General features: G+C 64.1%; 1 protein-coding gene across 4 annotated transcripts in view; it reads left to right on the top strand.

Moving 5' to 3' along the window:
* The window catches only part of CCDC33 (coiled-coil domain containing 33), a 64,085-nt gene that overhangs the window by 20,183 nt on the left and 16,455 nt on the right, over positions 1-27,447 (top strand). For all 4 annotated transcript variants that reach the window (XM_070054689.1, XM_070054687.1, XM_070054688.1 and 1 more), the window contains exons 6-11: positions 99-190; positions 1,154-1,274; positions 6,549-6,678; positions 6,953-7,086; positions 7,748-7,819; positions 17,211-17,405. In XM_070054689.1, the coding sequence (XP_069910790.1) occupies positions 99-190; positions 1,154-1,274; positions 6,549-6,678; positions 6,953-7,086; positions 7,748-7,819; positions 17,211-17,405 (744 nt within the window). The remainder of the gene's footprint in view (positions 1-98; positions 191-1,153; positions 1,275-6,548; positions 6,679-6,952; positions 7,087-7,747; positions 7,820-17,210; positions 17,406-27,447) is intronic.

Raw genomic sequence — 27,447 nt, 5'->3', positions numbered from 1 at the left:
AGAGGAGCAGTGCAGGGGAGCAGGGCTTGGGGGAAAGGCCCAGGGGTCTCTCGGGGCTGAAGCCACACGGGGTCCACCTGCCTCCTCTCTCCTTCCAGATCTTTCTCCGGGGAGTCAACGAGCCCCTGATCAACAACCGGAGCCCCATGGTAGTGATTGCCCGGGTGGTTCCCAACTACACGGAGTTTAAGTGAGTGGGTCCTGGGCTGGACCCAGGCTGTCAGGGGCCTGGAGGCCTCCTCACCGGGAGTGAGGCTGCAGGGGGCTTCCTGCAGTGGACCCTGCCTGTGTGTCCCCACGAATATGCAGGGAAGGGCAGGGGTCAGGGAGAGGAGGGCCCAGCATCAGGCTGCGGAGCTGGGGCAGCCAGGTGTGAGGAGGACCAGAGGGGTCCCCGTTGTCTGTCCAGCACCCCCAGACCTGCCCCTATCCCACAGGTCACCTCCAGTGTCCCCTTTCCTGCTCTAGCTCAGGGCCACAGGCTCTGGCTGGCAGTTGTCCCCAAAGGAAGGCAGCCCGGGGCCGTCTCGGACCCTCACCTTGGCCTCCTCCTGGCCCCAGCCATGCCTCAGGCCTCCCCTCCCCGAGACATCCTTTTGAGTTTGCTGGGCTCATGGTCCTCGGGGGGGGGAGCTTAGCCCCCCAGTCCAGAGAGCATAGCACACACACACACACACGCACACATGCAGTGCAACATACGAACACACACATCATGCAATGCCTGTGTGCATAACATGTGTGTTACATGTGCACACAACACACGTTGTGATACATGTGCAGTACACGCACACACACCTGGGCCCCGCCACGGCAGGTCCCCCACAGCGCGGGGGGCCATCCCGACGAGCCTCTCCAGAGGTCAGGAGGGACTCGAGACCCACTTTTAAATGGAGCAGCGGAAGCCTAGGGGCTGGCCAGGCCGCAGCGCACCACAGATCGGGGGCTGAGCGCAGCGGCCTCCCTCCTGACCACCACGAGCTCTCCCGAGGCCTGGGCCAGGGTCAGGAGCACCAGGGCCCAGCAGCCACACCACAGGGGCTGAGCCAGCCCTGCGCTCTCCCCTCTCACATCAGTGCAGTGTCCAGGTGGGACCCCGGGCTGCTGGCTGGGGCACGGAACCCAGAGCGCTGACCCCGACTCCTCGCCCCTGCAGGGTCAGCCAGGCAAACCGGGACCCGGCCTCGGTGGGGCTGCCCATCACCCTGCTGTCTTTCCCTATCCCGTCCGTGATGAACTTCGACGTGCCCCGGGTCAGCCAGAACGGGTGCCCTCAGGTGAGCCCCTGCCCTCGCGCAGCCCCTGCCGGCCACACATCTGGTAACCCTCCCCACACATCCATTCATTCCTTCATACTCCTGGATACGCCCCCACATTCACTCATTCACACGCCTGGTGACTCCCACACACCCTCATTTATCCGCTCCCTGGCCTGCTGCACACCCAGGGCCGTGCCTGTCCATGCTGTCTCTGGGCAACTGGGCCTGGTGGCCGTGGGCACCTCGTGGGAGTGAACTCCAGCGCCCGTCTCAAGTGACTTAACAGGGAGGGACTGCGGAGATACTGTCCGACTCCACTTTCCCACATGGACTGGAAATGGAGCAAGGATTCCCGGGGGCTGGGGAGAGGGAGGAGGGAGAGCTGCCGCTTCCTGGGGAGAGTGAGCTCTGGAAACAGCGGACCGCGGGGAAGCCACTGCAGCCGCCACCGCCACCACCACCACCACCACCACCACCACCACCACCACCACCACCACCCCCCGCAGCTGTGCACCGAGAAGGGCTGTAGTGCTCGGTTTTCTGTTAGGCATATTTTATCACAATAAGATTTTTGCAGATCAGTCAGGGAGAGGAGTGGGGAGGGTGGCCTTGCCTCTCATATGGGCCCAGGCAAGGTGGACAGAGCTGTGTTGGGGTGGACAGGGGGGCCGTGTGTTTGAGTGGAGGGAAGGGTTATACATTGTGGCTGGGCCAGGGGAGCCACTGACCATGGTCTGCTGTGGGAGTCACCCCATTCGATGGCCCCAGCCTTCTAGGGGGCTTCCAGGACAGGTGGGGGCTCCTGGAGGTGCCTCTGGTTGTCTGCCCCCCCAAAGCTCATGACCAGCCCAAGACGCCCCTTAGGAGCCCCAGCCTTGCTTCAAAAGAAAAGACATTAGAACAGAGCGCGAGCGAGGGGGAAGGTGGGGAAGAAGCTGGTGGGATGAAGGGGGCCCCCCGGGGACGGAAGCTTCAAACCCAAACCAATCTTCGGCCTGATTTCCCCAGAGGCACTCGCACATGGCCCTGCATTTTCCGGGAAATTATGAACCAATCAGCAGGCCTTCCCCAGGGGACAGGCGCCTCCCGCCCCGCCCCCAGCCTGCTGTAGTGAGCAAGCCCCTCCCACTCCAGCCCCTCTGCCCTGCCTGATGGGCTGGGTGGGGGAGGTGCCCCCCACTGCGCCTTGGGGCCAGGGAGGGGCAGAGGTGGCAGGGCACCTGTTGTAGGTCACGCAGCGCCACGCAGCTGGGCCAGGCTGAGAACTCGATGGCCAGGAGCACAGAGCAGTCCTGCTGCCAGGGAGCCATGGGGGAGCCCTGCCCGACCCCTCTGGGGCAGGGAGGCTGGGTGGGGTCATTTCCAGGGCCTGCTGGGTGCTGTCCAAACCGAGCATTGTGGCCAGGGGAGGGCTGGGTCAACTGGTTTTGACCGAGCTCTGCACCCTGCCAGCCCTGTGCCCCACGGCAAGCTGCTCCCCTCCCTGGCCCTGCTCCCCGCTTCCTGGGCTGGCCAAAAGGACAGTTAGGGCCAAACGTCCCTGCCCAGGCCTCCTCCCCTTCCAGCCACACTTCCCAGGGGCCAAATGCCCCTCCGAGGCCAGCCTGGCCACCTGGCCCAAGCAGCAGAAACCTCAGCTTGCACACACTGGCCCACCAAGTGCCCACATAGGGGTCGGGCTGACCCACCCCCTCAGCTCAGCCTGGAGGCCTGGGGCTCTCTCCCACGTCCCAGAGTTGCCACGGTCAGGGTCTGCAGCCCACATGGGCAAACCCTTCTGGGCCTCTCATCCAGGTGAGTTTACCAGGCCCCAAGACCAGCCCCACCCAGCAATCCCTGGGCAGACTCCACCCCCCTCGGCTCATTGGCCAGAGTGGGACCACCTGCCCTCTCCTGAGCCAATCACTGAGGAGGGGCGTGGCCACCTGGGGCGGAGCCGCCCTGTAGGCTGGGAGGCAGGGAGGGGAGGGCCCTGTCTCCTCACCTGTCTCAGGGCCCTGCACTCCCGTGAGTTCAGGGACAGGCAGGCGGTCAGGCCTGAGCCCCCTGCTGGACCTGCCCCAGGCAGGGACGGGTGACTCCCACGCTGCCCTTGACCCTCACAGGAGACTCTTGCCCACCCAGCAGGCTGCCCCTAGTACAGGCAGGGGCGGGGTCCCAGAGCCAAGGGGGGCCCCCAGGAGCTGAAGCACAAGCCCCGTGGGCTCCTGGGCCGGCTCCGTGCTCCCGCAGGGCCTGCACCTGTGTCCCAGCAGCCTCCTGGCCCTCCTCCTCTGTCCCTCGAGAAGCAGCCAGGGCACACGCACCCCCGTCCCCACCCAGGGCTGGGCCTTCCCCCATTGCCCACGGGATGAAGCCTCCACTCTCAGCCACGCCCACAGGGCCTGTCCCTTGATATGTGTCAGGGCCCGAGTGTGTCCTATCATGCACGTGTCCCCCCATGTACATCTCTCACATGTCCGTGCTCTGTCACACAATGCATGTCCTGTCATGTGTGTCCCGGCACGCACATTCTGTCACGCGTGGGTCCTGTCACGCGTGTTTAGTGCATGTGTTTCCCATCGTGTGTGCGAGTGTCCTGTCCCCCTGGAAGGCCGTGAGCTCCTGGGGGCGGGGCCAGGAGGTGACCCGGTCAGCACCGGCTGGATTTACTTGAACCTTCATCGGAACAGTGACGTCTCTGTTGTCCCCTCTGACCGCGCCATAGGCTTGCGAGACAGGCAGCCCCAGGCCCTCTCCCGGGGCGCAGAGCAGGGAGGGTCCCACAGCCAGGCGGAGGCGGACCCGGGGCCCAGCTCCTGGGGTTCCCACTGCGGCCTGGCAGTCCTGGACCTGGTGGGAGTGGGCAGCCCCCGGGGGGAGGGCAGGAGGGCCCAGGAGCCATGGGGTGAGGCTGTGCCCCCAGGGGGCCAGGTCTGCCTGTGTGGCTGCGGCTGATGGCTTTTCTGAGGAGCACAGCTGAGGGTTAACTGCATCCCTTAGCTCCAAGCCACCATGGCTTTCCCGTCGGTCCCTGCAGGCAGTGTCCACCCCCCACACACACCAGCCACCTGCACCTGCACCACAGTCTTGGCATCAGACTCCCAGGTCCCTTAAACCTGAGTCCTCCCTCCCCCCAGTACAGGGGACAGCCTCCTCCCTCAGTCTAGGTGTGGGGAGCAATCCGGACTAGACTAAGTTACTCGAATTAAGACTTATTCTATGCATCTGCTCTCCCACAATATGGCGCTGGGAAAGAAGTAAACAGCTTCCGCACAGCTGCCTCCAGTTCAACTAATAAATTGTAGGACTTGCTCCTGATTGGAGAGCAGCGTGCTCGGCGTGTGGGCAGCCGAGTTAGGATTGGCGGAGGAGGACTATAAAGGAGGAGAGAGACGGCATGCACCGGGAACATCTATGGGGAACATCTAAGGGAACCCGTGCAGCCCCCGAGAGAACCGGCCGGCGGTGTGCCGCTCCCCTGCGGAAGTGGGGAATGTGGCCAGGGGGAACTGCCCTTCCACGGAGGTGGAAGGGATAGTAGCCAACCCGGGAAGAATCAGCAGCAAACCCGGGGAGGGCCGAGCAGACGAAAGAACAGCGCAGGGTCCTGTGTTGCTCCTCCACGAAGAGGGGGAGCGACACTAGGTCTGTGGGGGCCCTGCCCGGGGGCCTCCGCTGTCCCTTTGGAGCTCACAGCCACGCATTACCTCTTGCATTATTGGTCCCAGAGAGCAGCCTGACCCAGTCTGACCCAGGTGGGCTGGGGGGCAGCAGGGGCAGGGGCACAGATCCTCCCTGCCATCCCAGTCACTGTCTCGCTGCTAAGACACCCTGGCCCTGCAGTGACGGGCGTCGGGGGACCACCCGGGACAGGCGTGTCAGTGTGACATTCTGCCACGTGACGTGCCCCTCCCCTCCCCACACCCCCGCCACTGCGCCCACAGCTCCTGCAGCCTGCGACACATCCATGCTGACCTTTTCCATCCAAAGCTGCCTGATTCCTGCAGGGGAGGGAGCGGGGGGTGGGAGGACCAGCCATGGAGGCTGACAACACGCAGACTCTGTGCCCCCTGGAGAGTCTGCCCCAGGACCTGCAGCCCCTCCCCATGCCGGGCCCACGCCTCCCACCTCCCCCTCCCCACCTTTCCCTGGAGCCCCCCTTGGCTTAGCCACAAAGTCCCCCAGAGCAGCTCAGACAACGACCCTGGGGACAAAGAGGGAGGGGACGCCAAGGCTCCTGGATGTGGCAGGATGTCCCGTGGTCACTGGGGTCGCGGGCAGCGAGAAGTCCTTGTGTCTGGGCCAGGGCCCGGTTTCCCTGGTGAAACAGAGATACAGCCTGGGATGCCCGTGTCCACGTCGGAAGGCCTAGGTTCCGGTCCCGGCTCTGCTCCCCGTGCCTGGGGCCTGCTCCCGCACACCCTGGGAGCAGCGGTGACCGCTGGAGAGCTCGGGTCTCTGCCACTCACCTGGAGACCCAGACGGGCTCCTGGCTGCTGGCCTTGGCCTGGCCCAGCTCCAGCTGTTACTGCAGGCACTGGGGAGTGAACCTGCAGATGGGAGACCTCTCTCTCTCCACCCCTCCCTTCCCTCCCTGTCTCTCGCTCTCTTTCTCTCTCTCTCTCTCTCTCTCTCTCTCTCTCCACCCCTCCCTTCCCTCCCTGTCTCTCTTGCTCTCTCCACCAATCCCTTTCCTCCCTTTCTCTCTCTCTCTGTCTCTACCTTTCAAATAAATACATACTTTAAAAAAAAAGACAGGATACTAGAGTGACAATTATACACAAAGCAGGCACAGGAAAGAAACTAGAAAGTGAGGTGGCCATCTTTTTTTAAAAAGAGTTATTTGTTTGCTTGTTTGAAAATCAGAGTTACAGAGAGACAGGCAGACAGAGACAGAGAGAAAGGTTTCCATCTGCTGGTTCACTCCCCAAATGGCTGCAACAGCTGGAGCTGTGGCCGATCTGAAGCCAGGAGCCAGGAGCTTCCTCCAGGTCTCCGACATGGGTGCAGGGGCCCAAGGACTTGGGGCATCTTTCACTGCTTTCTCAGGGGCATTAGCAGTGAGCTGGATGGGAAATGGAGCAGCCGGGACTCGAACCAACCCCCGAGGCGGTTATCTTTACTGTGGGAACAAGGGGCCAGTCCCTGCCCTCCTGTGTGCCTTTCCCAGCGTTTATTCACTGAACATGTATTGTCTTTACAATTGTGATGTGCACCTGTGGTGTGGGTAGACACACAGCCAAGTCTGCAGACGTGCATCCGTGTGGGAGAAGCCCCAGCCCCACCCCCTGCCCCCGCCTCTCCCTCCAGCTGTCCCAGCCTGGCAGCCCCCCAGAGCAGCCCCTGTGGAACCAGCCCTTCCTCTTCCAAGGCCGGGACGGAGCCACCAACTTCACGGAAGACGCCGCCCTGGTGCTGGAGTACTACTCCTCGGCTTCAGGTGGGTGTGCCCCGCACCAGGCCAGCACAGCCGCTCGCCAGCCGCCTCTGCCCAAGGGCCCCCAGGTGTCCGGGCAGCCTCGGGGGTGAGCGGCTTCCTGGCCCAAGTGAGGGTACTGTGGCCCAGGCAGAGCCGGTGGGCTGCTTCCTGCTGCGCACCTGCCACTGAGGAGGGAGGGGCAGAGGCTCAGGTGAAGCCAGGAAGACAGGCAGGTGGTGTTGGGGGCGGGAGGCGAGCACTGGGGTCTGCAAGCCCGCCTGGTCCCTCCCCTTAGGGAAGGGCAGTGAGCCCTGGAACCTGGGCCAGCCCCTGGGCGTCTCCGTGCTGCCGCTGAAGAGCCGTCTGTACCGCAAGATGCTGGCCGGGCAAGGTTTGAGCGGGCTGCGTGTGGAGCGGCTTCCCATCACGGTGAGCCCCGCCCCCGGCTGCTCACCCCCCCGCAAGTCCTCCGAGGTCTCCCACTTGGGACCAGCTAGGAGAGGGCCTCCCACTCCCGCCGCCGCCTGCAGCCACCAAAACCCAGCGCAGCCTCTGAACAACCGGGAAGGAAGCCTCGGGCATTGCCCCCAAGCCCCAGGGACCCTGGAGGGAGAGGCCAGGGCCAGGCCTGAGCCGAAACCTGGGTTGCCCCTGTCCTCACTGTGTCCTCACCCCCTGTGAACCCTGCAGCTCTGTGCCCCGCCTCGGTTCCCTGCTTCCCTGGGGCGGCTGCCTGGGACCACCACTCAGTGGCTCACATGACCGAGGGGGCGTCGCCTCCAGTCTCCCTGCCTCAGTCTCCTAGCATGTGAAATGGGTGCAGAGTAGGGCTGCCATGAAGTGCAGTGAGACGTCCCCAGGAAGGGGCTGCCCCATTTCGTCACCGTCACCCGTTACTGCACCGACCTCACAGACTCGACCCATGGGGTTCCCCCTCCTGCTCAGAGAGGGTCCCCCAGTCTGCTGGAGTACAGGAGGGAGGGGCTAGGTCCCTCCTTCTGGGCACAGCCCCTGCAGACCCTTTCCTGGGGAGCCCAGAACCGTGGCTGGCACTGCGCAGGCAGTGACACAGCTCCTGTCTCCTCCCCAGGACACGAGCCTGAAAACCATAGGCGGGGAGGCGCCCACGGTGGACATCTCCCTCCAGCTGTGCTCCTCCGAGGTAAGGTGCCGGCCTCGTGGCCCTCCGCGAGCCACCTGGTGGGGCGGCTGCTGCGCACGCACCCTTGGTTAGCTGGCGTCCTGCAGGCAGACGGCCCTCCCCAGTGTGGCTGAGATGCAGAGAGTGCAGGGCTGCCCCTTCCGGAGTTCCAGAGGGGTCCCCAGTTGGTCCCAAAGACCACCCACACTCCCTCTCACACAGCGCCTCCTCCCTGAAGCCAGCAGGGCTGCTCGGACCCCAGCCGAGGGAACCTCCTGGGTGCCGGGTGACAGCACAGAGTCACAGGAGGCTGGCACAGCACAGTCCCTGCTCCAAGGACTGGGTGGGGACGCTTGGAATTGTCTGGGATTCTTCCAGCCACGTTGGCTCTGTCCAAGGGGGAGCCATGTGGCACTGAACCCTCCAATGGCTGGGCCTGGGGTCAGAGTCCAGCACGGACCCCGCTCGTTGGACCTGCTGGTGCTGGGACCCGGGCACGTTAGGACGGGGGCCCAGCCCGTGTTGCAGGTGCCAGCGTCTGCTCCAGCCCAGACCGACAATGCCCCATACTGGAGAAAAGAGCCGCCATCTCTGGGGTGGTCCATGGCCCTGAGATCCTACCCAAGGGGTCACACGGTGGGTCAGGGAAAGGGTAGGGGCCAGCCTGGGACTCTCTCCTCACAGGGCCCCTGGTGAGGGTTTGCAGGGTCCCACCAGCGCCCCCTGCTGTGAGTACTCAGCATCGCCCCTGACTCCTGTTTGGGGAAGCATCTGTCATAGACCCCCGAAAGCACCCCCAAACCACCAGAGGAGGAAACAGAAGACCCCCAAGCAAGGGGGAAGTACAGTCCTCGGGAAAATGTCACAGGGGCCCTCCGGGGCCTCGAGTCTCCCAGGCGCCCCTGCCGGCCCCTGCTCACCTCCCTCCACCTCGCATTCCCTCCACGGGGGCTTCTCCTGTCCTGTCAAGTGCCCCCCGGCTAGGAGACCGGTGGAGCCGGGCAGGCAACAGGCAGGCGGGCAGAGCACTTCCCCAGTCGCCCAGGGGCTGGGCACAAAGGTCTCCAGTGATGAATTATTCACCGGAGCTGTGCTAAGTGCAGAATTAATCCCTTTCCTTCCAGCTGGCGGGCTCACTAAATTATCCCTCCAAGTCATGCGGGAAATCACTGCCGAGTGTTTTGATCTGGGCCTCGCGGTTTTAGCCGCCGCCTCCCCCAGACCCCCCACCCCGGAGGCCGGTAATAAACCTTTTAGCAATGGATTTCTGAGAAGAAAGGAAAAGAGAGGGGGCAGAGACGGGTGTGCAGCAGGCAAACAGGGCCCGTGCAGAGTCGTTTTGTGCGATCCAGAATTCAGATGCTCCGGCCGACCCGGGCGCCCGCGTCCCGTGGGCTCCGAGCTGCTCGCCTGCAGCCGACGCCGACCGCACTGCACTGGCACATGCACACAGAGGCTGTCTCGCTTGGGAGCTGAATCGCTTCTTGGTGGTGGTGGGAATGGGAGCTGGCCAGTAGCCGAGTCGCTCTGATTCTGTAGTCGTGGAGACCCGTCTCGGGGGCCCAAGTGGAAGGAGCCCCTGTGGGTGGGCTCTCGGGGAGAGGCTCAGATTCGAGAGGTGGTCCCTGGTGTCTGGCAGGAAGTAGAATTTAGGCAGCTGCTGTGAACTCAAATGGCCGGAAGTGGAGCCGGCAGCCCTGGAGCCCATGTGCCTTGGAGCTCAGCTCCGCCTGGCGTGGACACGACCCTCGGCTGGTGTCTGGGCACCCCTCCCTCAGGCGCAGGGGAGCGCCTGCGGGGCCGCCGCCTTCTGCACGCCGCCTCACCATCTTGGCCATGATGCGGCATTGCCCTCCAGCCACTGCGCGCGTTCGGAGTGCCTGCTGCAGAGCCGCCACCGTCTGGGGTTGGGGACAGCGTGTTGACGAAGACAGCTGCAGCTGCAGGAGGGTTTGGGGCGGCTGTCGGCCCCATCCGAATGCTCAGAGGGGCAGCGCTCGGGAGAGATGCGTACGCCCCTTTCCCACGAGCCCCGGTGTGCAGCAAGGCTCGGGTACGGAGCAGCCGCGTTGTGGGACATCTCCATCAACGCACCCTCCGCAGCCTTCCTGTCTCCTTGTCTCCCTCTCCGAGCTCTCAGAACTAGAGCCTGGGAAGGGAGTCGCCTCTCCACATCTACCGCGGGGGGTCGTGCCGGCCCTACTGCACTGCCGTGACGGAGAGCTCACTCCCTGCGGGAGCTGCCCGTCCCACGGATCAGCGGCTGAAACCCCGGCAAGCCCCCGGCACGGATGGCACCGAGCTGTCTGCAGATGCTGCCAGGCAGCGGTTCACGGTGGATTGTGGGAGACGGGTGCTGTTTGCCTGGTAGTGGGTCTTCACCATGGGTACCTTTGGCTCAAGGCAACCGTCCTTGGGCTGGAGGGGGGTGTGTAGGTGAGTGTGTGTACACAGGCACAGGCCCGTGAGAACCAGACACCTGCTCCTGTACAGGTGCCTGCTGTTAGTGCAGCCACTGGGGTGGGCCTTGGAGACCCCCAGGCTCTGAGGACCCAGGAGCCTGTGCCACCCCCTCACACACACACACACAGGCACGGATGAACGCTGGTTCACCACCATCCCCCGCCTGCTCTGCTCTGGACTGTCCTCTTTGAAAAGCACAACGTGGACCCCCGGGAGTCCCCACTTCTCCGAGCAAAGCAGCCTGGCTCTCTTTAATGAACTGGCATCCAGAGTGTGCCACAGCCTCTTTGAAGTGCGGCCTCGCGGGCTGACCGGCGGCGGCTAGCGCGGCACACGCAGTAGGTCCACACCACGCACTTCTGCATGTCTGCCCACAGGCTCGCACGCTCACGTGGGGCTGGCATCTGGGATTCAGTGTCTTGCCCAGACGCGGCTTCTCAGAGGGCGGCCCTCCCTGTGTGGCCGCGGCCGGCACCCACCGAGGGAAGCGGTGGGGGCAGGGCGAGCCTTTGAAGCCAGGAAGGGGCCGCCCGGGCGCTTTCTCCTCCGTGTCCTTACAGAGCTGTCTCTGGAGAGCTGCCCAGGGCAGGGCCGTGGCTGTCCAGCTAATGGGGGCAGGGGACGGGCAGAATCATGCTGGCCGCTGGTGAATTCTGATGAAGCTTTTGAAAAGCCACACGTGCTGGCCAGCTTCCCTTAGAGAGCCTGCACCGTGCACGTGCCCTAGGCGGCCGCGCGGTGTCCCGGACAGCACCACCAGACCCTCAGCCGGCTCTGTCCTCGGCTGACTCTGTCCTCGCTCTGACCATTGTGAGGATGGCGATGGATGCAGCAAGGGAGGCCCATCTCACAGCACACCCCCCGTCTCCCTTCTACCCAATGCCCCCCAACCCCCAACCCTGTCTTCTAAGCCCAGACCCGCAGCAGACAGCAGAGCAGACAGCCCTGTCCCCTCCCCACCCAGTCTGGGGACCTCTTCCTATCCACTTGGGTGAGAATTAGGGCGGGGCTTCCCCAGGGCCAGCCTGGCACTTGGGACAGGTGCTCAGTGTATGTGCGTGTGTGTTGGGGAGACAGGGCTCACCCCCACCAGCTTAAAGGGCTGCCACCCCACTTTTCACAAAGCCTGCACCCCTCCCAGGCGTGTGCCAGCCTTGGAGACAGCGGTGGCTCCCACAGTCTCTGGGTTGCTTCCTGCCTGGGAGAGAGGGGTCTGGCCTCCACAGCCAGTGACACGGAGGACGCTGCCTCCAGGAAGCCCTCTCCAGCCACTTCCTTGCCTCTGGTTCAGCTTCCTGCCTGCCCTTCCTGAGCCCAGCTCCCACGGCAGCCCTGAACCCACTCTCCTGCCTCTGAGCGCGCCGGGTCCGTCCCTGAGTGTCCTCTTCCCCCGTGGGCGCAGTCAGCACTGGCCAGTGGGACAGCACCCCCACCCCCACCCCCCGCAGTGCAGTCTCCTTGTTTGGCTGGTTTGGTTCCAGCTCGTCCCAGGCAGCGAGGGCCCCGTCTCTGGTCCTCGCCCGATCGCTCTGCCTGACTTGGGCAAGGCTTCTCTTCCCTGAGCTATTTCGCTTGCTTTGTCTCTGCTCATCCGCTAGGCTGATGATCACTCTGGATGCTGATTTTGTCCAACACACTCACAGTCCCACCCCTGCCCACCCCCCAAGCTGCAGGTGGCCCAAGAAGCGGTCAGAATACGTGGGGCTGCGCTGTGCACAGTGTGCAGCCTCAGCCATGGGTTCGAAGCCCGGCTCTTCCCTGTGGCTCCAGCCTCCCTGGCCTCCCTGGCCTCTTCTGTAGCCAGTATAGCCCCTGCCCGGCAGCTGGCACCCAGCCGGTGACACCAGCACAGTGTCCTGCAGTCACACGCTGCTGCAGGGGACTCCGCCGTCATCCACTCACATTGCCGGCAAACACAGGGACCTCATCAGGGTGGCAGCATGGCTCCTGGTGGGGGGGGTGGGGGGTGGGGGGTGGGGGGTGGGCGGAGCACCAGAGCCCTGCTCATCCGTCACTCAGCACCCACCCCTCCTGACAGCTGCTCCGTCAGCCTCGCGTCCCTCTGAGACATCAGGAGGCCACCAGCAGCCCTCGTGGTCTCCCAGCAAACTGTCAGAGCAAGAAGGAACGGGTGGGGGAGGGGTGAGAGCAGACATGGCTTTGCTGATGGCCCCAGGGGAGCTGCCCCGTGCTGACAAGCCAGGAGGCCTGGTGCAGGCCCGTCCTGAAGGCCTCCCCCACTACGGGCCACTGTGCTGCTGAGACTCCCAGCCAGAAATGGACACAGGGACGGCGCAGTACGCCGGATACGAGGACCCTCCTTTCCCCTGTGAGCCCAGGGCGTCATGGGTAGAGTGAAGAAGCAGCAGGGGAGGCAGAGAGAGAGAAGGCAGAAGCTTCATGACCAAACCTCTTAAAACACGCAGGCTATGCTTGGAACTCCTCCTCCAAAGCCAGACCACCCAGCCCACAGCTGCCTTCGGCCACACTGAGTGTATGCCTGGCCCAGCCGAGGACGTGCGGCTCCCCACGTGTGCCCAGCACGGCATCACACCGCCGTCTCGCTAAGGCTCCCGGCTAAGGCTGTGCACTGAGCACACACAGGTCAGAGGTCAGTCTCTAACAGCAGCTTGGAAATGAACCAGACCTGCGTGTACAGGGTCACGGAGAATGGGACACGTGGGGGCTGCCGTGGGCAGTGAGGCTCAGCCAGTGAGCAGAGCCTGGGTGGTCGAGGGCCTGGGCTCCAGGGTGCAGGGCTCAGTCTCTGTCAGGGGGCGATGACCAAGGTCTCTCTCGATGTGAATGGCGGATCCCAGAGGGGAAATCAGATGCAGAAAATAGGGCTGAGGGCCGGGCATTTGGCAAGGTGGTCAACACGCCGCTCGGATGCCCACTGCGTGTGTTCGGGTCCAGCTCCAGCTTCCTGCTAATGCAGTAGTGATCGCGCAAGGGGCTGGGTCCCTGCCATCCTCATGGGAGACCCGGATGGAGTTCCAGGCTCCTGGCTTTGGCCTGGCCCAGCTGTGGCTGCTGGGGGCATTTGGGGAGTGAAACCAACAGATGAGAGTGTGAGGTCACGCTTGCTCTCTGTCTGTCTTTCAAATAAATGGGAGAGAGAGAGAGAGAAGCAGCAGGTTCCTCACCAACAAGAGTGAGTCCACAGGCCTTTTCTGGCTGGGAGACAGACTGGGAGCTTCAAACCCCACTGCAGCTGCCACGAAATAAGGACCGTGATGTGTAGGGGAGGCAGCAAGCCCTCGCCCCTCTCGCCCCTCTCGCAGGGGCCCTGGGCTGCTGTGTTGTCTGAGCCCTGCCCTACAGCTGAAGAGATAAGAATGTACTAGGCGGCCGCAGGAAATGACAAAGCAGTGACTGATCGGGGAGCCGCTGCACGGGGCTCATTACGCGCTCGCCAGCGGCCGAGACACCCTTATCAGGGAGAGAATTGCATCAGGCCTCCTGAATTACTAGCGATTGGAAGCAGATTTCTCGGGACGCACTTTGTTAGATTCCTAATGAGCGGAATACAGGCAGGCAGAGCCCTGAGCCGGTGGGGCAGGGGGGGGACAAATGTCTTTGTTAAACAGAGTTTGTCAGTTTCCGCTCCCGGCTCCCCGGGGAGGGTTCAGGGCCAAGCTAATTGAATTAAGAGCTTGGGCACTGCTTGGAGAAGGCGCGAGGTGGGTTGAGAGGCGGGCCGGCCGGAAGGCGGGCGCTTACAGCACGGGGGACGGCAGCTGCAGCCCGGCCGCTCTGTAATGGCCCAGGCCGGCTGGAAGGCTTGCATTTTGCATGACTGGGGAGCTGGGGATGGAGGAGGGCAGGAGGGAGGCAGAGGGCGCTGGCGGGAGGAGCTAGGGAGCCTCAAGGCCAGGATGCCCTTGACCTGCTGGGGCCTCCACAGACTGGGCTCTGCAGGCTGCGGCGAGGGCTGGGAGGCGTGAGGGAGGGAGGGGTGGTGCTTGCCTGTGGCGTGGGCAGCAACTGCGTGGCCACGCATCCCTGTGAGCTTTCAAAGTCTGCCCGCAATTACAGCCCTTAATGAGGCAGGACGCGCCGCAGCCACGGAGCCTGGGATCGAAGGGCCACTTGTCAGCCCCAACACGCCCCAGCAGGCAGGGCCACACCTGCCAAGGAGAAAAGCAAATAAGCCCTTAGCCTGCCTGGAAGAAAGCGGGGGCAAGGCTGGGCTGGAGGAGGGGGAGCCCTTCTCCACGCTGCGTCCGCTCCCTCCGCAGGGTCTCAGGCGCGCTTTCTTCCAGGAGAAGTGGACGTGGGCGGACTGGAGCCGAGGCGAGCCGCCATCCTAGTGCCCCTTCCCTCACCTAACAAAAGCCACTGCCTCCAGCCTCCCGCGAAGGGCCTGTCATCCTTGGAGGTCTAATGGTTTTTTCATAAAAGCCACCAAACCCCAGGCCTGGCGGATCCCGGCCGAGCAGCACCTGAGCCTGGCAGGAACCGCAGGAAGGGCTGAGACCCAAAGCCACCCCCGCTCGGCCCCCTCTCTCCCCTCCTCCTCGGCCCCCTCTCTCCCCTCCTCCTCAGAACAGCCCCCGGCCCACCAGACTGGCAGCTGAAGGCACCGTCTGGCCCGAGGCGTCGGTCTCGTTTTTATGTTAGCTGTGTGATGAGATTGACTTAATTTTGCGTAGCGAATACCAGCGTCTGTACGAAAGTACCTGTGAGTGCCCCGCTCTGGCCAGGTGCACATCAGTCCTGGGCCGCTGAGTTGCCCCAGCTGGTGCGTCTGGGAGGCAGGCTGTGGGGGAGGGGCTCCCTGGGCACTTGTGCCTGCTTTCAGTGCCACTGGGGCAACCCTGGAGACCTCTCTCCTGATTTCATTACTCCCACTTCCTCCCCTAACTGGATTAGGGGGCAGTCTATGAAATCCAGAGCATCCAGACTGGCTTTCTGCCTGGAAATGAGGAGAAATGTCATTACAGGGCCTGAATCAGCGTCTCACCCAGCGCGGGGCCACCTGGTCCGTGGGGAGGTGGTCTTTGCCCTGAGTAATCACTCTTTCCTTCCCTCTCTTCTGCATCCAGCCATCCATCTGGCCGTTCACTCCTCCACCGTCTACCCATACACCCACATACACCCACCTGTCCATTCATCCACCCACCCACCTATCCACCCACCACCTATCCACTTATCTACCCACCTACCTACTCATCCACCCACCCACCACCTATCCACTTATCCACCCACCTATGCACGCATCCATCCACCCACCTATCCACCCATCCACCCACATCCACCCATCTGTCCATTCACCCACCCATCCACCCACCTATGCACCCATCCACCCACCTATCCATCACCGCCCACCCATCCACCCATCATCTAACACGCATTCTGCAGTCATTTTGGTGTCCACCTTTTCTGAGCAGGAAGTGAATGTGGTACCTCTCTCTACCTAAAACACTCAGACAACCAGAAAACCCCATGCCATACCATTCAGAAGCCGCACTGAGTGTATCTTGGGCAGAAGGCTTCATGCCGTGGGCAGCACCCCGTGCACACACCCTCCCTGGACCGCAGCTGTGAGAGGGGCAGGAGGAAGAGACAGCAGACCCAGAAGCCTGGTTATGAAGGGCGAGTGACCTGCCAAAGTCAGCCTCAAGGTCACCCACTCCAAGTCTTTTTATAGCTGCTTTCTCATTGGAATTAAATACGTTTGCACCCGTTTGGTGATGGGGAAGTGGGGCCAGGCCTGCCCTCATGTGGCGACACGAGGAGTTAAGGAACTTCTGTGCACCAAATCTTATTTGCGAAGGGCATAAAGGAATCATCAAAGGGTCCCAGAGATGAAGGATCCTTGTCCCAATTCCTCTGGCTCATACGTGAGTGAGCACACACCCAAGAGGCCTGGGCACTTGCCCTTGTGTCCACTGTGGCCATTCAGGGTCAGAGATGCAGGGACCTCTAGCTCCAAGTGCATCCGTCCTGGCTGGCACTGCGCGCTCTCTCTCTCTCTCTCTCTCTCTCTCTCTCTCTCTCTCTCCCCCCTCTCCTAGCACAGCAATTGGTCTGCCCTGTGCCAAGAGGGGATGCCAACCACTGGTATGGGTTGAGCCTGGAGGGCCTTTGAGGCCCCCACAAGCCATGAGTCTTTGAGCAGTGAGCACTTTGTGGGACTGCAAACGAGCTTTGCCATAACCGCTCCCCAAGAGGGTGCAGGTGCAGCCGGAAGCCCACGGAGCACGAGGTTCTGCTAGAAGGGCAGAGTAGCCGGTGTGCGCTGGAGAGCAGTGTGGCTGGGGAGCCCGGACATGCCTGGGGGGGCGGGGGCAGGGCTGGGAGCCCAGACACACCTCAGCTGGGGTGGGAGCAGGGCTGGGGAGCCCGGACACACCTCAGCTGGGGTTGGAGTGGGGCTGGGGAGCCCGGACACACCTGGGGGGTGGGGGCAGGGCTGGGGAGCCCGGACATGCTGGGGGGGGTGGGGCTGGTCCCTGCGTGGGGTCAGGTGAGAGTGACTGATAGTTGCGCCAGGGGAGGAGGGGGGCAGGGAGGAGGAGGCCATGTGAGCCAGACACCAGGTGGAAGCAGGGCCCCGAGGGTCTGACCCGGGGCTCACAGCCTTGGGGGTGCTGTGGAGTAGGCGGGCGGTCCACAGACCGTCTTCCTGGAGTTAGTTTTCTGGCATGGTGTGAGGAAAACAGCACAGTGGGCTCGAGGGAATGGCCATGGGGAGTGGGAGTGGGGGGCTTTAGGTAGAGCAGGCACAGCTCCCTGCGGGGGTCACACCTGGGCTGTGGAGACCCCTGAGGCCCTCCAGGAGGAGGAAACCGCAGATGCAAAGGCCCTGAGGCAGGAACGAGCTGGGCATGTAGGAGGAACAGTAAGCACGGCATGTCTGGGGCCCAGTGAGCACGGGGCAGGCGGGAGATGGGCGTCCCAGGGAACCGCCCGCACCACGTTTCTCTGCGCCTTCTCTTCTCAGAGGCCAGAAAACTTCCTGACACCAAACAGCAGCAAGGCTCTGCCCACCCTGGACCCCAAGATCCTAGATGAGAAGCTGGGGACCATCCGTGAGTCCTGGTCCAAGGCCACGGCCAGCCCAACGGCGGACTCCAGCTCGTCCATCTCTCAGGGGGCAGAAGAGGAGCCTCTGGAACCAGAGTCGTACAGCGATGCAGTGAGTAATCTCCCCGGCCGGGGTGGGGAAGGGACTGGGAGACAGAGAGAGAGAGCGAGATCGAGAGAGAGAGAGAGCCCACCTTGGTTCACTCCCCAGATGGCCACAATGGCCAGGGTTAGGGCAGGCTTAAGCCAGGAGTCAGGAGCTCCATCTGGGTCTGCCACGCGGGTGCAGGGGCCCAAGCACTTGGGCCGTCCCCTGCTGCTTTCCCAGGCCACAGCAGAGAGCTGGATGGGAAGTAGAGTGGCCAGGACTCCAACTGACGCTCACATGGGATGCCAGGGGCGTCACAGGCGTCCACGCCACAGTGCCGGCCGAGCCGACCTCCTCTGTAGGTCCTCGGTGCGCGCAAGCTGGGGCAGGTAGGGGTCTGCAGCCGACTGCATCACCTGTGGGAGTTCCGGGAGCAGATTCCACTCTGCCCTGGTTGCAGAGAGCTCCCCCTCCCCCAGCCTGTCCAAGGGATGAGTCTTAACTCGTGGAGGAGAAACAGGGCTTGGGAAACAAGGCACGGTGTTCAGAGCCGTGTTCAGACAGAGCCGGTGCCCTTGGCCGCGGGACTGGGAGCTGAGACCCTGGTGCAGAGGGCTAGGGAGCTGGTGCCCTTGGCCGCGGGACTGGGAGCTGAGACCCTGGTGCAGAGGGCTAGGGAGCTGGCCCCGGAAAGACAGCTCCTTAGCGTCCCCGTCCGAGGCGCCTGGCCCACGAGGCTTCCCTGTGGCTTCCTGCCTGCCCCCCTTCCACAGCGGATCCCGTGGGGAGCACTGCTCCAGAGGATCCTGAGAAGAGGCCCCCAGCGAGGCCCCCGGACCCGAGGGAAGACCCGGGCCCCGCCCCCGTCCACCGACAGCCTCCTCATCTTCCCCTGGCACTTCTGCACCTTTCTGGACCAAGTGCCACCCGACGAATAGGAAGGGAGGCACCCGCTGGGGGGGGCGCCCGCCACCCCACCCCCCGCCGTCCGTGTCGTGGCTGCCCTGGCGTCGTCCGTGGCTCCCTGGCTCAAACTTCTCCGCCCTCCAGCCAGGGGCAGGGCAGGGGAGGGAGAATCGCACGGGGGCCGCCCTCCTGCCCGACCGTAAATCTCACTGGAAATGAGGACAGAGTGCTTGCCTTCGGCGCTTTGAAGAAAAAACCTCAAAGCCCGGCGATGCGGTGCCCCCTTCTCGCACCTCTGAGCAAAGGCAGTGAAGAGTCGAGGGTCCGCAGGCCAGGGGAAAAGGAGACAGGGAAGGTACATGGGGAGGGGGCAGGATGCAAGGGGCAAGGTGAGGGCGCTGCCCCCCGCCCCCGCACACACCTGCACAGCCTCCGTCCCACCTGGCTCTGCCCCTGCTCACCCAGCGGGGAGACCTCATGCCCAGTTGGGCTGCACAGGCGTCCCACGGCAGCCTCCTGGGCAGGGGACACAGCCCGGTCCCACTCTGGTCCTGTGCGTGTGCCAGGGGCTCCCCAGCATGGGATCTGCTGGGCTACCAACCCCAGGGCTGAGCTGGGGCCTACCCAGGGGCCCCTGGTTCCCACGCCACTCCTTCCTGCTGGACACTGGGTGAGGCCACAGGACTGGCTGCTAGCCCCTGCTTGCCTGGCTGTTGCCAGACAGCTTCCCAGGCCTGGCACCCTCGAGGGGGAGGGGGCTGTGGGCTGCCCTCTGTGTTCCTGACTCCCAGCGTAATCGCTGCGCCCCTGCCTCAGATCTGCCCCAGCGGGGCTCACCTGGGCCCAGTCCCGGGCCATGGGTAGCAACTGCCCCCAGCCCCTTGACAGCTGCGGGTACCCGTGTAGCACTGCGTCACCGTTCCATGGCAACCAGGCCGAGTTACACAGCAATGGAGCGACGTGTGCGACCGACCCAGGGGCTCCGGGCCGAGCAGCAGGACAGGCCACAGGGCAGGTGCAGGTGCAGAACGGTCACACAGCCGTGCTTAGCACCGGGAGCACACAGCCAGACGGGACCAGAGAGCCGTGTGGGGCGTTTGACGAGCCCTGGGCTCCACGGCAGGCTCACAGGCGTGATCAGGTTTGTGCCAGGCCCCGCGGGCGGGGACGTGAGCCTCTGGCAGCCTTGATTTCTGTCTGGTCTGTGGCGGAGTCCCCAGAGCCCGGGACGCTGTTTTGTCTCTGATTTGACTCCAGAGCCTACTTGGGCTTGATAGGAAATTGAGCATTTTCTGGAGAAAAGAGCGGGGGCGGGGGGGAAGAAGGGGGAGGAGCAGGGGGAGGGGGAGGGGAGACAGCACCCCGGTGCCTCCTGTCCCACTGTTTCCTCCTCCTCCATCACCACCAGGCACCCAGACACTCACACACCTCTCAGGACAGCTGTTGTTCGCAATTTTGTAAAGATTCATTTATTTATTTGCAAGGCAGAGTGAGAGAGAGAGGGAGGAAGAGACGGAGAAAGGTCTTCCATCTGTTGGTTCATTCACCAGATGCCCACAATGGCCAGGGCTGGGCCAGGCTGAAGCCAGGAGCGTCTTCCAGGTCTCCCACGCGGGTGCCGGGGCCCAGGCACTCGGGCCGTCCCCTGCTGCTTTCCCAGGTGCAGTAGCAGGGAGCCGGATCGGAAGCGGACACAGGCCTGTCTGCTGTCACTTGCTCCCTGTGGTGCAGAGCTCGGTTCCTGGGAGGGCCTGCTGTGGTCTTGGGTCAAGGGCAGGGGCCCAGACAGAACCGGAGGAAGCTTTGCCTCCCCCTGAGTAGCCCAGAAGTGCTCTTGATGGACACCCGGGGGCCAGGGTGCCATGCAGCGGCCATCCCAAACATGCCACCTGCCGCACACTGCCCCCTCCCTGAGCCAGACCTGTCCCTACCTTCAGGGTGACCGCAGTGAACTGAGCGGCTCCAGGCCCTCCAACCACGGCTCCCGAAACACTTCCGGGGTGCCTGGGCTCCCCCTACCACTGGGAACTGTCCTCCCGTCCACCGCCTGGTGTCCAGTTGTGCGGGGCGGGGGGTGCAGAGAGAAGGAAGCAGCCAAGGCTCCAAACTCTGGACGTTCCCAGCAGGCAGGAGCGAGCCTGTGGCAGGGGTGGGGGCAGGCAGGATTCAGAGCAGGACACACCAATGAGCCCCCAGTGTGGGGGAGGGAAGGAAGGCTTCCTGGAGGAGGTGGCCTCTGATGCTTTGGATAAGCAGGCAGAGGAGCCCAGGGCGCTCCCCTCCCCCACTCTGTCCCCTCCTGCCTGTCTCTCTCTCCACATGGCACATGGCCCCACGCCTCTTTCCGTCTCTCCCTTCTGTCTTGTTCTGATTGGCCGCATTTCGTCTGTCTGCCTCTGCTCCCCGCTCTCCCCTCTTCACCGAGCTCAGAGATTTGTGGCAGACCAGAGGCCCCACCCCAGGAGGTGAATAATTGACAAGGGCTCTTTAAAGATTCAGTGCTGTTTGCCCAGCCCCACCGCACTGAATAACTCATTTCTTTCGCTCTTTCTTTGCAAGCCGCTCCCTCCCTCCCACCTGCTCCTCGCCCCCCCCACTCCTGCCCTGCCTTGCTCCCAGCCCTGGGCCTGCCGGACCCCAGGCTGCTTCCTGGGACCCCCACTTCCTTGCCGTCCACTCCAGGGGCCGAGACACACACACACCCCACCCCCAATCCCGCAGGTGCAGAGGGAAGGAAGCCAGGGCCTCCCCCAGGTCACACAGCTGCAGGGGTGCGGGCTCAGGTCCACGAGCCAAGGGGCCCCTTCCCTCCCAGGCTGGCCTCGCAGGTGCTGCCCCAAGCCCTGCACACCCCGCCCCCAGGGGCCGGGAGCCCTTTGTGTCCCTGCACCTGCAGTGGAGCTGCTCTCCCTGCTGGCCCCATCCCTGTGCTCATCCGGGCACTCGGGAGGGAGGGGAGGCCGGCGGGGCTGCGACGCCCCTTAAGCCAGGTCCCTCCCATCCTCCTGGCACTGCCCTCGGTGGCTGCCCGGTGGCTGCCCGCGGCTGCCGGCCCAGAAGCCCCGGGTCCCGAGATAGGCAACAGCCCGTGTTGGTGCTGAGATGTCCCAGGAAACCCTGAGCGGGCTCCCCTCCCCTGCCCCAGCCCCGCAGCCCTGTCCCACACCCTCCAGCCACACCCTCAGCACTGTCCTCAGCCCCGGCCACACACTGCGAGCCCCGCCCAGTTCCCTCCGTGCTGCCCCCCACGCCCTCCCCGCTATTCCTTAGCCGATCTTGGACTCCAGCTCCCTGGACCCCAGAGGGGGAGGGCAGCTGTTTCCAAGTCCCCTGGGACTCCTGGTGCTGCCCCGCCCCAGGCCCACCCCCAGGACAAGGTCGGGGCCCCACGAGGCAGAGGCTCCGCCTGGCCTGAGCTCCCTCAGCGCCACCTGGTGGCAGGGACGAGGCCTGCGCAGAAGCCCCCGCAGCTGCTGGAAGCTGTCACAGACGGGGCCCGAGCACCCACAGTCCGCAGCGGCGGCCAGCAGTGGCAGGAGGTGGACCCCTCACCCAAGGAGCCCGGAGCCTGGGGCTGGCCCCCGAGGCAAAGCGGGACCCTGAGCCCACGATCCCTGGGGAGCCCCGTGCTGGGAGCCAGCAGAGGCAGAGAAAATGCAGGAGGAAGTGAGGCACAATGGACGCCCCTGACTCCGCGCCCCTCAGCCCGCCAGGCAGGTCCCAGACACCCTGTCACCCAGCACCTCCCCTGACCCCACCACCCCAGCCCCTTCCCCAAGTCCGGGTGAGGACTTCCAGCCCCGCAGCAGGAGCACCCCAGGGCTCCAGCCCCTCCCAGCTCTGCCCCTGCAATCCTGCTGCCCCTAGGCTGGGAGCCCCGCATGCTGGCACGGGGCGGGGCCGCACTTGATCTTAGCCACAAGGCGGAGAAGCGATTGGCGGGGCTGAACAGGAACACCTGTGAGGGTGCAGTGGTCCCAAGTGCACACACACACTCACACTCACAGCCATACACACACTGGCACAGACACACAGTCATACACACACTCACACACATAGACATACACTCACACACACAGTCACACACTGACACCCACACACATCCATATCCTCACACTCACACACCCGCATGCTCACACACACACACATGCACACACACTCTTACACTCACACAGGCACAGTCATACACACACTCACACCCACACACATAGGCATACAGTTACACACACAGTCACCCACACACATCCATACCCTCACACTCACATGCTCCCACACACACTCACACAGCGCACTCCCCAGGGAGGGAAGCGGGCGGGCAGAGAGGTGGAAAGGAAGGAACGAGGGTCCCACCCCACACAGACCTGCAGACCCCTCCTCCCACCCGTGCACCTCGAGCAGGTTTGAGCCCTGTCTCTGCCCCCCGCCCGTCCCTGGCTGTGTGACCTCGGATCAGTCACTCCCCCTCTTGGGAGCCCTCTCCCCAATAAGTGGAGGCACCTGGGTCCCACCCACCCCGCCTCACACAGCGGTCTAGCAGGGTCCACAGGCGGGGAGGGGGGAGGGGGCTCTGTGCAGGGGAGAGAATAAAAGCACAAATGCCGGCAGCCTCCCCAAGACCCTGCCCCAGACCCCCCTCCCCACACCCTGGGTGGCGGCTCCGCCTCCATCCATCACGAGACTACAGAGATTAATAAACGAGACCATAACTCAGCGCCCGGGCTGCCGACACTCACGGCTCCGTTCCATTTGCAGAGATTAAGTGTTTGTCGATTTATTGTCCCTCAGTGTGCGCTGGCGAGTGAGCAGCCCCCTGCTGGCAGGGCCCCGCCCCGCCCCCACACAGCCTCCTGGCTTCCCCCCACCCCCAACCCTGCCCATCCCTGGAGTCAGTGGCTGGGGACATACACTGGCCTCCAGGGTCCTCGTCTTCCCTACTGCCTGTCCCAGTGGGCAGGTGGCCTTGGCCCGAGGCCACAGCATGGGACAGCAGCATATCTAGGCTGACTCGGAGGGCCCCTGCCTCCCTCCCCCTGCAGAGACTCTCCCCTGCCTCGTACTTCCAGGCCCCACTCTGGGCCCAGAATTCCCCACCCTGCTGGGCCTCGGGCTGCTTCTGAGCCTGTGCGGGCCTCTCCCGGAGCCCTGCCCACCCCAAGGGGACTCGCTGCAGGGGCTGCGCCCTAGGCCCAGAGGACTGCTGCCGGGGCACAGGCCGGGCCGCGGGCTGCTGGGGGCGCTGCCCAGGGCTCGATCTGTGCTGTGGCTCTGAGCCCCATTCGTGCCAGGCTGCACCGGGAGGAGGCAGCTCCCATGGAGAAGGACCCAGCCCAACAAGAGGAGCCTGCAGAGACCCCGAGAGGGGGGGACTGGGGACTCGGACCCACAGCAGCCATAGCCAGGGAGCCAGCAGGGGACCGAGGAGCCTCACGCTTCGTAGTGTTTGTGTGAAAGTGAAAGAGAGAGAGAGAGAGAGAGAGAGAGAGAGAGAGATCTCCTATCCGCTGGTTCACTGCCCTCATGGCTGCAATAACCAGGGCTGGGCCAGGCCAAAGCCAGGAGGAGCCGGGAGCTCCATCCGGGTCTCCCACGTGGGTGCAGGGGCCCAAGCACTTGGGCCGTCCTCCACTGCTTTCCCAGGTGCATTAGCAGGGAGCTGGATGGGAAGTGGAGCAGCTGGGGCTCGAACCAGCACCCATACAGGCTGCCGGCGTCAGAAGTGGCGGCTTGGCCTGGCCCTGAGCCCCCCACGTGGGCCCCGGCCGCCTCTGCTCTTCCCTGCCGACCCTGCGCTCAGCGCCTGCACCCCTCCCTCCCTCCCTCCCTCCCTCCCTCCTCCATTCCCTCACAGGGCAGCTTTCAGGCGTCTGTCTGTGCCAGCCTCCCTTCCTCTTCCCACAGACCCCCCTTCCCTCCCTGGTGCAGCTCTAGCAGGCTGGAGTCCCGCCTCCACCACGCCAGCGCTGTGTGACCTCTGGTCAGTCACTGCACCTCTCTGATCCCCTCTCCCTGTTGCCAAGTCCTCCTCTTGAGAGGGAGGTGCCATGGGGAAGGGGCTTGTGTCCCTGGGCTCCCTCACGACTGAGGCCCAGGCACTGTGGCATAGTGGGTAAAGCTGATGCCTGCAGCACCGGCATCCCATATGGGCCCTGGTTCTAGTCCCGGCTGCTCCTCTTCCGATCTGGCTCTCTGCTGTGGCCTGGGAAAGCAGTGGAAGATGGCCCAAGTCCTTGGGCCCCTGCACCTGCATGGGAGACCTGGAAGAAGCTCCTGGCTCCTGGCTTCGGATCAGCGCAGTTCTGGCCATTGGGGTCAACTGGGAGTGAACCAGCGGATGGAAGACCAATCTCTCTCTGCCTCTCCTCTTTCTGTGTAACGCTGACTTTCAAATAAATAATCTTTGTAAAAAAAAAAAGAAGAAGAAGAAGACCGAGGCCCAGTTCCTCCAGAGCCCTCCCCCCCTCCCCCCGGCCCCCAGCTAGGAGCTCACCCCCAGATAAGTGGCAGCCCCGTCCACACGGCTCCACACGAGGGGCCCTGTGCCCAGGCTCAGCTCTGCAGGGGAGACTCACCGGGGATGGGTGGAGAAGGGGTGGCCAGGCCTGGGGAGCTGCCCCAGGCAGAGTGGTCTTTCCTAGTGCCAGGAGTCCACAGAAGCCACTGGGCGGAGTGAGGACCCCAGCGGGTGCCCATGGGAGTGGGTGTGGCAGCCCCCGCAGACCTGACGCCGGGGAGGGGGTGTGGGTGGGAGAGCTTTCTCCTGGGCAGAAGACGAGTTTGTGTGCATGCGTGTGTGCACGCCTGTGCTCCTGTGTGCACCTCTCTCCTGGGCCTTGCCTGGGGCTCCTCAAAGGGGACAAGCGGGCAAGTCTCTTCTTCTCTGGGCCTCAGTTTCTGTGTCTGGGAAGTGGGGAGAATGCCCCCCCCAGCAAAGGATGGGATGATTTAGCAGGGCGTGGAGGATGGAGCCGAGGGGTGGGTGGGGCAGTGGGTTGGATAAACCAGGGAATGGCCAGGGTGCAGAGGGTCTACCGCAGGCACAGGACAAGAGCAGCAGGTGGAGAGTTGGACACTAGCGACACCCGGAGACCGGCTGGTTCGGCCTCTGCTGCTGGCTGCCCCGCCCCCTTCTGGGCCCGTCCCTCCAGGGAAGGGTGGGCATCATGAGGCTGTTAGTAAACACAGACTGAGGACTGGAGGCATGGACCCGAGTGGGTGGGGGTGGCCCCAGACCCGGGGAGCAGGAGCTCTGAGAGCAGCCAGGCCCCGCCCCTCCTGAGCCCCCAGGTGATGGTGCCAGGTGTGCCGCCGTCCGCGGGGCATGCCCAGTGCTTTGCTGCTCCCCTTCCTTCCCCCTCCCATATCAGGCTGATGAGGCTGCAGGCCCCTCCCAGGCCCCCTCCCAGGGCATCTGTGATCGCCAGCGAGGGCCCCCGCAGGCGGCACATCCAACCTCCGAGTAACTAAAGTTGCCAAAGTCAGCCGCAGTTGGCACCTGTTCTGCCCCCCGCCCTGGGCAAACACTTGCACAGCCTTCCACCCGGGGCTGTGGCAGCCACGGCCGCCTCGGGGCGCCCTAAACGGTGGGGGGTGCAGGTTCTGGCGGTTGGGGGGACAGGACCCATTCCCCTCCCGTGGGAAGGCTTGTGCCCAAGGCAGGAGCCCCTCTCGTCTGCAGGGCTGGGGACAGAAGGGCCCCCGCCCCGCCCGCCCCGCCCCCACCCCAGCCCCGGGACTCGGTTAGGGTTCAGCCCTGATTAAAAGCTTTTCAAGGCGATCCAATTTCCTCCCGACGCCTGGGACTGGAGCAGCCCAGGCCCCGCGCGCATGCGCGCACACGCTCGCACAGTTGGTGCTAAATACCCAATCAAGCCCACAGATAATAGACAGCGGCCAGTTCACTCCCAGTTTAATCAGATAAAAGGCCCATTCGCGGGCTCCCCGTGCGTGTGGAGCTGGGGCAGGCGCTGGCGGAGGCTGCGGGAAACCCCCCTCCCCGTGCCTTTAAATAAGCCGGGAGGGGCCGCGCGCCTCGGGGGACTAATTATCCTGCCCTTAGCCCGTCTGTCTTCCCGCAGACAAAAGGGGCTCCCGCATCCACGGGGCTGGGTGGGGATGGGATTGGGGCCTCTCCCTCTTCCTCCTGGGGACCCCCCCACGCAGGCCACACCCTCTCTCCGCCTCCTTGGTGTGGGGAGAAGCCGGCTCCCCCTAAGCTGACAGTCCACAGTTCACAGCCTGGTGAGCCATGCAGGGACCCCTGGAGCCTGTACCCCAAGCCCCCACCTGAACCCCCAACATCCCAGCCACACCCGGCCCCAGTGGGTAGGCCCACAGCTCCAGCCTCTGCCAGTACCCACTCCACCAGCCTCGCAGGCCGGCTTCACCGGGGCTGGGGGAGGCCTCCGCGCTGTCACTCACCCACCTCGGCTCTCCCCCCACCACCTCGGCTCTCCCCCCACCACCTCAGGGCTTGCCTCGGCCCACGGATCTCCCCAGGCCCCGGTGTCCGGCCAGGGCTCCTTCCCCTAGGCAGAGACCTCTCTGCTGTCCACAGCCTGTGTCCAGGGCTTCCCCGCCAGGCCTGGGGTGGGCGCTGGGTGGGCAGCCGTGGGCGCCCACTTCAGGAAAACAGGGACCTAAAGCAGGGGGTGGGAATCCGAGCCCCGAGCAGGCGTCTGAGTGGTGGGAGCTCAAAGGCCTTTGATGGGCAGGAACGGAGGTGGACGTGAGATTCCGGCTGGGGCTGGGTGGTCAGGGCAGGCGGGAGTGAGGACCGGGCTGGCCCGGGGGGCTGCGGTGATGGCTTGGGCGGCAGGAGTGGGGAGGCCCGGCCTCTGTGGCAGTTCTGGCAGTGCCGAGACAGGTGACGGGGATGGACAGGAGAGACAGGTCTCGCTGTGGCCCGCAGGGCCTCGCTCTGCTTTTCCAGGTGGTGCCAGGCCTGGGGCTCGACGCCAGATAGACTTTGCTCACTCAGTCTTCTCTCAGCCTTCTCCCCGTTGCACAGATGGGGAAACTGAGGCTGGTCGAGGAAAAGCACTCCTCAGAGCTGACCGCAAACCCAGAGATGTCCGGCTCCAAAGTCCCTTCCACACCTCCCAACCTCACCACCCACAGCCGAGAGGCTCCCCCAGCCCTGGGGGCTCCCGGCCTGGATTGC

The sequence above is a fragment of the Oryctolagus cuniculus genome, chromosome 12, assembly GCF_964237555.1.
Source record: "Oryctolagus cuniculus chromosome 12, mOryCun1.1, whole genome shotgun sequence".
Taxonomy (NCBI): Eukaryota; Metazoa; Chordata; class Mammalia; order Lagomorpha; family Leporidae; genus Oryctolagus; species Oryctolagus cuniculus.
The sequence above is the reverse complement of the archived record's forward strand: the minus strand, read 5'-3'. Positions and strand labels throughout refer to the sequence as shown.